This window comes from Pleurodeles waltl, chromosome 4_2 (genome assembly GCF_031143425.1).
Source record: "Pleurodeles waltl isolate 20211129_DDA chromosome 4_2, aPleWal1.hap1.20221129, whole genome shotgun sequence".
NCBI classification, from domain to species: Eukaryota; Metazoa; Chordata; class Amphibia; order Caudata; family Salamandridae; genus Pleurodeles; species Pleurodeles waltl.
Window position 1 is genome coordinate 1,033,318,896 of NC_090443.1, and position 12,519 is coordinate 1,033,331,414.

Genomic DNA, 12,519 nt, shown 5'->3' on the forward strand with positions numbered 1-12,519 from the left:
CCACCCCTTCTTCGCTAATGATGCAGCAGGGAAGCCTACCGACCTGCCCAGCACCTCTGCACCTGGACACTCCAGGGCAGGCGAACTCAAACTGCTGGTGGCTGACTTGACCTTGCCCCGCTAGCACCTTAAGCGCTAAAGGGGATCTCTGAAATACTTTTCGAAGTACTTGTATGCAGTACATGTTTCTTTCTCCATAGGAAAGCATTATCGCGTAGAAGCGCATTTGAGAGTCATTTTTGCCTCACTGTAAAAACTGATAACTCGTACAGTACTTACCTAATTATGTCTAAAAGAATATAAAAATCTATCCTATTTTTTTTTCTAAATTGGTCTCGAGTTTCTTCTTGAGTGTGTCCCATTTCTTGACTCTGGGCGTTCAACACATTCTAAGCACTACCCTCTGATAAACCCAAGTTGCTCGCCCACACTACCACAAGAGAGAGTTTAGGGTTGTTAATTTAATACCTGTAAGCCAATAAGGGTCGCTTGTACTGTCTGTATAGTGTACCCCTACATTTGGTACACTGGAAGATAGCCAGCTTCCTACAACTGCCATAGGTGGTCCGCTAAGCGTTTGCGGGTGTGTTCATCCACCCTAACATTTAGAGATCCCCCTGCCCAGGTGGTTCAACACAAGAGAGGTTCCCTGGCAGTTCAGCCACTTCTAGAGGCATAGAACATCCAGGCAAAGGACCCAAGACTCCACCATGCCCTGCTTGTTGGAGTACCACATGGCGGTGGTGTTGTCCGTGAACATCTGCACCAGCCTATCTCTGATGGGAGGTAGAAGGGCCTTTATCCCCACGCGAATTGCCCTCAACTCCAACAAATTGATGTTGAATCAAGATTTCGTCGGAGACTAGCGGCCACTGATCACCACCTATCCCAGATGGCCTCTTTTAACAGCCAGGGAAGCCTGGAACCCTCAAACCTCTGAGGGTGTGCGGAGACCATTCTTGTCACTTTCATGAAAAACCAAGGGGACATGTGAAGTCAAAAGAGCACTGGAAACTGAAATTGCTTCCGACTTTCTTTGAACTGCAAGCACTGTCTGTGGGACTGCAGCCATAAATTCATCTGGGGAAGACCGGCTGGAGGTTCCTGTGGGTTATTGGGCCCGGAAGGAATGTTCGGCATGGGCTCCGTAAACACTTCCACTTGCTACAAATTCACCAACGGAGCTGGGAACTCAGGGTTCACTCTGATAGGACTCTAGATTAGCTCCAATCTAGAGAGTGTCATACTGACATCCTTGCGCCTTCTTTGGAGTTTGAGAGAGGCAGAAAGTTTCAAATTCAACCTCAGATTTATTTATGCTACTTTTCAGACTTACCCAAAGACTTCAAGATGATAATCTGCTGCAGGAACAATTTCAGGAGTAGAAACAGGACCTTCTGTTCAAATTCGACTGGTCACGGTGTGGAATCTTTCAATATTTCCGAATATACAGCTTTCCTTCCTGCTCCCGTATGCCCTTCGGATACATCTAGGTGGTGTTATCAAAGGACCTGGTCTGATTCTCCCACCCTAGGCACCACAGGCATACTTCGTGGTGGTCTGCCACAGACATCCATTTTTGAGAGTCCTTGACTCTACTTGCTTAGTTGGTTGGGTTTTAAAATTTTGCTGAAAAATGTCCATCAAAGACTAAGGAGTAACCCTGGATCCACATCTGGACGAACCGAAAGAAAGGCATTCAAGGATGGCTCTAACATGAGGCTTCGCTCATCACTTTTGGAAAAGAATGACCTTGACACAGAGCCCGAGGATGCCACCTGCCAGCGCACAGGAGTACTGTTTCAAAGTTTCCAGATTCAGTCTGACACCCCGGAAATATTCACAAGGTGAGGAACCTGCAGTTATAAGATTCCATAAGAAATATTGCACAAAATTATGGATCTGTATTTTGTTGAGTGGTTGCATAAGTATGCAAAAGCAAATTACCCAAATTTCACACACTCCTACACATGCTCTGAGTTTTCACATTGGTTTCTCTGGCTGTTTGGAGGGGGGAGCAGAGGGGGGTGGGGTGCCACCGATGAGAAAATGTTTTTTAAAAATGGTGCATTGTTTAGCAAATATTCTATAATAAATGGTCAAGGTGTAAAGGGTAGACGTGGGTAACGCGGCCTGACTGTGAAACTGTCTAGTTAAAATAAATTATTTTTGTACAATGCACTTCTTGAACTCATGGATTTCTAAGCACTCTCTTATCTGCTAATGATTGACGTTGCACCTTGAAATACACGAGCTGTACAAAAAGGAATATTCACACATTTCAAGGCCAGTCCTGTACAAGGTACTCTTGTCCCTGCTAAGAAATGCATGCTAACAGTGGGGGGCAGACTTACCTCACCTGATCGGAATTAAAAGAGAGCTCCTTTGGCTTCAGTGGTTGGTGTAGCAGACAGAGGTAATGCACACCACACCAGTCTGACACCAAAACCCTATAATGGCTGAGATGTTGTAATAGATGGCACAGTAGAAGCATGCACAGGGTATTTGTTTACATCATGAATACCAGACCTCAGAGTAGTCATGAGTGACATCAGGTCACATGCTCATGGACTGGTCCACCCTCAACATACAGGCACCTTCTTGTAGCGCCACCCATTTGAACTCATCACTAGGTAAAGTGGAGTGATGACTGCAGTGACAAATTGGGAAAGGGTGGTGGCGGAAGGCAGCGTCACATCCAGCAATGATTGACACGCATCTCCAGGAAGTACATGGTTGATGCCCTAAATGCATGGGGTAGTTTTAAAATGTGACGCTCCTGCGCCATCATCAGTGGGTGATTCCCGAGGACCCTTGAGTATTGTAGTCTAAGGTCAGCACTTAGACTGCTCAAGTTAATTCCATCCAATAAAATCGGCACAAATACACATTAGTGTATATGCTTCCGAAAATTGCCTGGCTGTCCGACGTGTAGCATTTTTCTTTTCTCTGATAAAGCCAATAGATTTTACATAGGTGACGATTATTAGCTTTGCCAATGCTTGGTTGTTCTGTGCCAGAACACGAGGTCAGTGAGTGGGAAGAGGGAAATGGGGGAGCAACATAAGGCATGGAGTAAAACTACAGAGAGCCATGCACTCAGCAGAAAATAAAAACAAGCAGTGATGGGAGAAATAAGTGGGGAGACAAGTTAAGCAGCAAGGCAGGAGGGGTGGGGGGCAGGTAAGCAAGAAGGAGGGACTGAGGAAGCAATAATGAAGACAAAATAGTGAGTGGGGAAGGGTGCAAGCAACAATGTGGGAAGAGCGCCTGGGAGGAGAGGGGGATGGCCTGGAGATGCACTCATATGGAGCGCTAGACAGCAAAGCACCTCCTGAGGTACATATCCAGTCGAAGGTTACTGGTCAGTGACCAGAAAGTGCCCGTGGCCTGGGCAGGCAAAGCAGGAAGACATGCAAAGCAAAAACAGGAGACATGCTGACCAATCAGAAGTATGGAATTAGAGCGGTGTCGATTTCAACGAATTGTAGGTAAAGGTAAGTAATGGGCGGGTGTAAGGAAATGCCTCCTTGGCATGGTTGCCCCCTGACTTTTTGCCTTTGCTGATGCTATGTTTACAATTGAAAGTGTGCTGAGGCCTGCTAACCAGGCCCCAGCACCAGTGTTCTTTCCCTAACCTGTACTTTTGTATCCACAATTGGCAGACCCTGGCATCCAGATAAGTCCCTTGTAACTGGTACTTCTAGTACCAAGGGCCCTGATGCCAAGGAAGGTCTCTAAGGGCTGCAGCATGTCTTATGCCACCCTGGAGACCTCTCACTCAGCACAGACACACTGCTTACCAGCTTGTGTGTGCTAGTGAGAACAAAACGAGTAAGTCGACATGGCACTCCCCTCAGGGTGCCATGCCAGCCTCTCACTGCCTATGCAGTATAGGTAAGACACCCCTCTAGCAGGCCTTACAGCCCTAAGGCAGGGTGCACTATACCATAGGTGAGGGTACCAGTGCATGAGCATGGTACCCCTACAGTGTCTAAACAAAACCTTAGACATTGTAAGTGCAGGGTAGCCATAAGAGTATATGGTCTGGGAGTCTGTCAAACACGAACTCCACAGCACCATAATGGCTACACTGAAAACTGGGAAGTTTGGTATCAAACTTCTCAGCACAATAAATGCACACTGATGCCAGTGTACATTTTATTGTAAAATACACCACAGAGGGCACCTTAGAGGTGCCCCCTGAAACCTATCCGACTATCTGTGTAGGCTGACTGGTTCCAGCAGCCTGCCACACTAGAGACATGTTGCTGGCCCCATGGGGAGAGTGCCTTTGTCACTCTGAGGCCAGTAACAAAGCCTGCACTGGGTGGAGATGCTAACACCTCCCCCAGGCAGGAGCTGTAACACCTGGCGGTGAGCCTCAAAGGCTCACCCCTTTGTCACAGCCCAGCAGGGCACTCCAGCTTAGTGGAGTTGCCCGCCCCCTCCGGCCACAGCCCCCACTTTTGGCGGCAAGGCTGGAGGGAACAAAGAAAGCAACAAGGAGGAGTCACTGGCCAGTCAGGACAGCCCCTAAGGTGTCCTGAGCTGAAGTGACTCTAACTTTTAGAAATCCTCCATCTTGCAGATGGAGGATTCCCCCAATAGGGTTAGGATTGTGACCCCCTCCCCTTGGGAGGAGGCACAAAGAGGGTGTACCCACCCTCAGGGCTAGTAGCCATTGGCTACTAACCCCCCAGACCTAAACACGCCCTTAAATTTAGTATTTAAGGGCTACCCTGAACCCTAGAAAATTAGATTCCTGCAACTACAAGAAGACGGACTGCCTAGCTGAAAAACCCCTGCAGAGGAAGACCAGAAGACGACAACTGCCTTGGCTCCAGAAACTCACCGGCCTGTCTCCTGCCTTCCAAAGATCCTGCTCCAGCGACGCCTTCCAAAGGGACCAGCGACCTCGACATCCTCTGAGGACTGCCCCTGCTTCGAAAAGACAAGAAACTCCCGAGGACAGCGGACCTGCTCCAAGAAAAGCTGCAACTTTGTTTCCAGCAGCTTTAAAGAACCCTGCAAGCTCCCCGCAAGAAGCGTGAGACTTGCAACACTGCACCCGGCGACCCCGACTCGGCTGGTGGCGATCCAACACCTCAGGAGGGACCCCAGGACTACTCTGATACTGTGAGTACAAAAACCTGTCCCCCCTGAGCCCCCACAGCGCCGCCTGCAGAGGGAATCCCGAGGCTTCCCCTGACCGCGACTCTTTGAATCCCAAGTCCCGACACCTGGGAGAGACCCTGCACCCGCAGCCCCCAGGACCTGAAGGACCGGACTTTCACTGGAGGAGTGACCCCCAGGAGTCCCTCTCCCTTGACCAAGTGGAGGTTTCCCCGAGGAACCCCCCCCTTGCCTGCCTGCAGCGCTGAAGAGATCCCGAGATCTCTCATAGACTAACATTGCGAACCCGACGCCTGTTCCTACACTGCACCCGGCCGCCCCCGCGCTGCTGAGGGTGAAATCTCTGTGTGGGCTTGTGTCCCCCCCCGGTGCCCTACAAAACCCCCCTGGTCTGCCCTCCGAAGACGCGGGTACTTACCTGCAAGCAGACCGGAACCGGGGCACCCCCTTCTCTCCATTCTAGCCTATGTGTTTTGGGCACCACTTTGAACTCTGCACCTGACCGGCCCTGAGCTGCTGGTGTGGTGACTTTGGGGTTGCTCTGAACCCCCAACGGTGGGCTACCTTGGACCAAGAACTGAACCCTGTAAGTGTCTTACTTACCTGGTAAAGCTAACAAATACTTACCTCCCCTAGGAACTGTGAAAATTGCACTAAGTGTCCACTTTTAAAACAGCTATTTGTGAATAACTTGAAAAGTATACATGCAATTTTTATGATTTAAAGTTCCTAAAGTACTTACCTGCAATACCTTTCAAATGAGCTATTACATGTAGAATTTGAACCTGTGGTTCTTAAAATAAACTAAGAAAAGATATTTTTCTATATAAAAACCTATTGGCTGGATTTGTCTCTGAGTGTGTGTACCTCATTTATTGTCTATGTGTATGTACAACAAATGCTTAACACTACTCCTTGGATAAGCCTACTGCTCGACCACACTACCACAAAATAGAGCACTAGTATTATCTATTTTTACCACTATTTTACCTCTAAGGGGAACCCTTGGACTCTGTGCATGCTATTCCTTACTTTGAAATAGCACATACAGAGCCAACTTCCTACAGCGGGTTCTAAGCCGCTTTCAATTATTATTATTTTTTAATACAAGAGATTTCACAAGCACAATCCAAGCTCTGTGCAGGTGAAACTTAAAAATAAATTTGTTATAACCTGGAAATAAAAAATAGTTATAAAAATAATTTTAAAAGAAAATCGAACAGTTCAGAAAAGTCAACTGTCAAGCCCGCAGCGGTGCTACCTACCTGTCCAGCCATTGCTGTTCTCATGACCGACTTTAGCGTTGAACCGCAGCAGTACCCGGGCTGATTCCAAGTTTCCCAGTGACACAGCCAAATGCAAGGGAGTGCGCCCCCGAGGATCAACCAGTTCTACATCGTGCTATGGGTAAAAAGGAAAACGGTGTTAAACAAATCCTGGAACGTAGACTCACACAGGCATTTATGCACTATCCAAATCAAATAAACCTTTATTGCATAATTAATAAAAATCAGTACAGTCAGCAATGTACATAAAAGGGTTATCAAGTTAAAATAGGAAGCCAGAAACGACCTTCTGGGTTTCTAATTCACAGAGGTAAAATACTGATACCAATATAAGTTATTGGAGACCTGCTTAAATAAGATTGTTGGTTCATCAGGGGGGTAATAACACGAACTGCCCCCTTCAACTCCATGCTGTCCTTGAGGTTCTGCATCTAGGCCAAGCGTGACAATAGCCTTAACAACGTTTCTTAGTCATGAGCTGATTAGCTCTATCAGCCTCCACAATAATTAGTACATGCTTTAAAAGATGTTCAGCTTTTAATATGAATACTGCCATGCATGCCATATGTTGTGGTGTCAGCCCTTTGAGACAAAATAGGATAGCTTGTCTGCACAATCTAATGCCACTGGAGATACACATGTTTTTGAGGTACGGTTTCCGCCAGGGTAACAGTGCAGGGCATATGCGTAGAAGGTGTAAGAAGACTTCCTGATGGTAGGCACATAGCCTGCATTTCCCGTTGCGTGAGAGTTTGAGCCATTTTGGAACAGCGTCCAGTGAAGGGAGTAGACCGAACCTGGCATGCAGCACCTTTGTTTTTAGAGATTTATTTAGTATTTCTCCCAGGTATGGCTGTGCTGTTGGCACCTTGTACGTGGTTGATCGTCATCCATGAGTGGGATTGTAGCCTGAACTTGTCCTTGTCTCTACTCCACGATAGCTGCTTTATTTGCTTGTTTATTAGTTGTTTGAATCCAAGAATAATTATGCATCCAGACTCTGTCACACACAGACCCTCCTCTGCTAAGGAAAAAGAGAAACAGAGAACAGTTGTGATGGAGCACCTCAGACATTTCATTTTCAAACAAAGGTTGCCAGGGGCCCTGTGGGCCAATGGGGTTGAGAGGCGTGGCCTGTGGAATGACTGAGCAATGGCTAAGATCAGTCTTCTTCCTCAGAATAGGCAGCCATTCAATCAACAATCTCCAGTTTGGTCACAGGTGAGGAACTGAAGGAGGACAGGTTTAGGAGAAGGTGACCTATACTTAGTAAGTGGCATTCCTAATGATGCCCTTAGTCAGTTTTAGATGGTCCTTTGGTCCATATATGCTGTCATTACATCTGAATATTTGTAAATCGGAACTGCATCATATACAGGGTGTAACTCATACATGATGCACCATAATGCAGGTAGCTGGCTGACCTACTTGCACTCGTCGATGCACATCAGTTTACAGACGGTCACCATTTTTTTTAAACAGTGCTACTGTTCTTGTATCTCTGTATATCAACGATTCAAACCCGAGGAAGACAGCGCAGAATGCTATAAGAGCACATAAATACTGCCCATTGTCTCCATATAGATCCAAGTTCCCCTCACCTGCATAGGTTGAGTTATCCACTTTCTATCGTCCATCACCAAAGAGCTAACCTCAATCTTTCATATCAACATACTAAAGGGAGACAAAAGACAGACCTCATGATAGCTTGGACAGTTAATAAGCTCAGCTTCTCTTAGGAGGGTATAAAACTGACATTTGTCAGGTACTATCAAACTAGAAAACAGAAGATATTCGTCAACAGTTTCCAATATCTGCAGCACTATCGCCCTCAGATGTCAGACATGCATGGTATTATTGAGGTAAAGTGGAATTACTCATGACATGTCAGGTACCTACAATACAGCATTTCCAACTCTCTATCAGAGCTTGGATGTTAGTAACGACACCTTCAATTCAAACAGAAGTGTTAACAGCTGAACCCCCCAAGTTGAAAGTTTGACCTGATCCTGCAGTTTAGACTTTTAGCTGGGGTTTGCATGTAGCCGTTTTATCCATGGTAATACTCGTGTAATGCAGGAGCATTACGGTGATATGTACATAAACTGTAATCAATGTAATGCTTTTCAGTGTGGGATTGTGTAATCCACTGGACACTGGGTTGTTAAAATGTATGAAAACAAAGCCATAAAGCTAGGCTTGTTTTGGGGAAACTAAACAAAATGTTGAAAGGTCTGCCATGGTTGGCAGACCTACTGACAATGTCTATGTTTCACCAAAGGGACTTCTGAATTGGAGGCGGGAGCTGCTCAGCAAAAACCATCAGAAAAGTTTAAATAAAGTGGGCTGAAGGAGGACAGTTTCCCTGGCCGCGTGGGTACTGGCCCACCAAACACTAAATGTGGCCCCTAAATCACTATGCAGGCACCTTCAGTCGCGCTAATCTGCATCACAGGTTTCAGAAGCCAGTAGATAGGCATGATACTGCTCAGGTACTCCACATGCCTGCCTATTTGGTACATTTGTAAATAACACATCAATGCCTGTGAAGGAATGATGTCAATGTAACAACCTGAACCTCCCACCGCTGTTAACTTCTGAAGACCTTGCTACATTCAGTAATGCCTTAGAGGTCACAGCCAATGGCTTGAAATATATGTAGATTTAACAAACAGTTTATAAAAATACATTTAAAATTTAACATTTCTGTTTTGCTGTAAAAGGAGGACCAACTTATGATGTCATTGGTATTAGGTAAAACCATTTTGAACTGCTATCCTATACACAAGGGGTCTCCAACCTTTTCAGTAACAATAGCTACTTATGATCTGTGAAAGTCATCCCTAGCTACAAATATCAGTGCCATACACATGAGAAAAGATCATATGAGTGGCCACCTACACAAGATTACCAGCAGTGATCGGCTCAGTGCAGGATGGCCAGCAGCAATGGAAAAAAAAAAAAAAGGCTTTTTCAATTTTGAAGTCCTCTACAAGAGTAATACAAAACAGCCACAGCTGCAATGCCCTAAGCACCACAGTAATCATGCCAAGGTAATAATATTAGTCATAACTCTCACAATTATTCTAATATCAGCTTTAAATATAGTATGGAAGTGATGGGTTTTGAAAATGGACACATTTTCATCTTGAATACTCAATTTTGGCATACATATATTAGTTCAACCAAGCAAAAGTTGCTAGTTTAGTAGGCTGCGCTGCATACAGGAGAGCTACTCACAGGTAGGTGGAAAGCTACCAGTAGCTCACAAGCTACTCTTTGGAGAAGCCTGCTCTACACCTACCATGCATCACTGTGGGATGTTTACAGCTAAAAGACAGCATCAGTTCCAACCAAACAAGCACTCCACAGAGGAGGACGTAAATGGTGCAAAGAACACATGTCCTCAGTTGTGATGAGCATCTCCTGCATTGCTGTGGACAAGTTGTGCTGCCATGCCCTGCACTAGGTTTCTTGAATGCGATTTCTTTCCACAGTGAACTCAACAATCATGTGAGCCCACTGGAGGTGCTCACATATATTACTCCATTCAGACAGAGTACGCCTCTTATGTCATGGAGGCATCCACTATTTAGCCTTTTTTCGGCAAGAATGGCTACCATCTTCTCAAACAAAGCTCAAAGGCCTTTTTTGGTCAATCTACCACACAGGTCCTACTGTGGGCTTACAAGAACTTGCGGTGGCGTACAACCCACCCACTGCGTACCACTGGTTTGCTACTTCGTTGCCCCATCACTCTCCCTCTCCAGTTCTGTTTTTAAATTGTATTTTGGTGGATCAGGCAATACATGAATGCAAGTCCTCTACAAAAGTGCTTTTGCACACTTACACTTTCTTTTTTTTTTTAATTGACTAATCTAAGCAATTCCCGCCATTTTAGATAGATTAATTAAAAAAAAAAAAAAAATGGAACCCAAGTGTCTGGTGGTGATAGGACGATGCAACAGCATCACTGCGCCCACGTTTTGTGTTTTTGAGCCGATACTAAACAGCATTGGCAAAAAAATACAAAAAAACATTGTTTTTACCATTGCTGAATGCTGTTCGGCATTGCTAAAAAAGTACTGGCAAAACCAATAGGTAACAAAGACCAGATCTATTTATTTACCAATGCTTTTTTATATAGGTATGTGTAAACACAGCATACAAGCATTGTATTCGGGAAAAGGCCTCTTCAGTCACAATAAATAAGGTCCAAGGCCATCGTCATGTCAAGGTAATGACTGACGGTTTCCAGTAACATGTAGAGAGTATGGGTCGGTGAGTGTTGAGGTCCATTTGACTTCATGTATAAGCACTGTACATGACAGTGGGGTCCAGGTGGTGCTGGATTAGTGATGTCCATCTTGACCATTCCACCTGGTTCTGCGACCACCTGAAGCCTTCACCATACTGCTTCTTTCTTCAGCAGGCCTCACAGGCACAAAGCTGTAGTCACATTCTCAGTACTATCCTGTTGAGCCACCATGCCACTGATAAATTATCAATGCACTGTCCATTCCTCCTACCAGCCCCCCCAATCCTGCTTTTCACTTGGCAGTTCAGAGTTCTAGTAGCCCCTCTGAGCTGTGCACCTCTCTGTCTGAAGTCTGACATGATCCAGTGGCGGATATGCATGTATGAGCGACCTACCTGAAAGATTAATGCACGTGGGCAGAGCCAGGTGGGTTCCAAGATGGCCCCTCTCCCTGGCCTGTGTGGCACCCAGTTAGTGCTTTTTCTTTCCAGATTTTGAAATCACCCAAGGGCACCTCTAGGATCTATAAAAGTGTGGAGTTAGGCCAGGCCAGACCACAGAGGGACTTACCGCAATTTTGAGCTCTTGTAACACCCTGTGGTCTCAGCTGGCTGAAAAAAATTGACAGTGCAAAGAAAGCAACGTAGGGTAATCTGGAAGGACATTTTAATAAGGCTAGGGTTTGGAAAGGGAGTAGAATAGACCAGAGCAGAGAGTCTAGGGACTGGAGTGTTGATCCAAAGAAATAGAGGCCGATGTCAATGAATTGACATCCTTTAAGGTCATGGTGACGGAAGAGATCATCAAACTAGATGTGAGAGTTGGCCAGTGTAGGAAGTTGGCTAATGGAGAGAAGGGGGTGCCCCGGTTCCGGTCTGCTTGCAGGTAAGTACCCACGTCTTCGGAGGGCAGACCAGGGGGGTTTTGTAGGGCACCGGGGGGGGGACACAAGCCCACACAGAAATTTCACCCTCAGCAGCGCGGGGGCGGCCGGGTGCAGTGTAGAAACAAGCGTCGGGTTTGCAATGTTAGTCAATGAGAGATCAAGGGATCTCTTCAGCGCTGCAGGCAGGCAAGGGGGGGGCTTCCTCGGGGAAACCTCCACTTGGGCAAGGGAGAGGGACTCCTGGGGGTCACTTCTGCAGTGAAAGTCCGGTCCTTCAGGTCCTGGGGGCTGCGGGTGCAGGGTCTTTTCCAGGCGTCGGGACTTAGGTTTCAGAGAGTCGCGGTCAGGGGAAGCCTCGGGATTCCCTCTGCAGGCGGCGCTGTGGGGGCTCAGGGGGGACAGGTTTTGGTACTCACAGTCGTAGAGTAGTCCGGGGGTCCTCCCTGAGGTGTTGGTTCTCCACCAGCCGAGTCGGGGTCGCCGGGTGCAGTGTTGCAAGTCTCACGCTTCTTGCGGGGAGATTGCAGGGTTCTTTAAAGCTGCTTCTTGAAACAAAGTTGCAGTCTTTTTGGAGCAGGTCCGCTGTCCTCGGGAGTTTCTTGTCGTCGTCGAAGCAGGGCAGTCCTCAGAGGATTCAGAGGTCGCTGGTCCCTTTGGAAGGCGTCGCTGGAGCAGAGTTCTTTGGAAGGCAGGAGACAGGCCGGTGAGTTTCTGGAGCCAAGGCAGTTGTTGTCTTCTGGTCTTCCTCTGCAGGGGTTTTCAGCTGGGCAGTCCTTCTTCTTGTTGTTGCAGGAATCTAAATCTTTAGGTTCAGGGAAGCCCTTAAATACTAAATTTAAGGGCGTGTTTAGGTCTGGGGGGTTAGTAGCCAATGGCTACTAGCCCTGAGGGTGGGTACACCCTCTTTGTGCCTCCTCCCAAGGGGAGGGGGTCACATCCCTAATCCTATTGGG

At 46.8% G+C, this 12,519-nt stretch overlaps 1 protein-coding gene across 1 annotated transcript in view; it reads right to left on the reverse strand.

The window, feature by feature from the left end:
* ANKRD13D (ankyrin repeat domain 13D) overlaps positions 1-12,519 on the reverse strand; it is a 344,260-nt gene that overhangs the window by 305,076 nt on the left and 26,665 nt on the right. Inside the window, exon 2 of the mRNA XM_069232941.1 lies at positions 6,402-6,537. Coding sequence (XP_069089042.1) covers positions 6,402-6,537 — 136 coding nt within the window. The remainder of the gene's footprint in view (positions 1-6,401; positions 6,538-12,519) is intronic.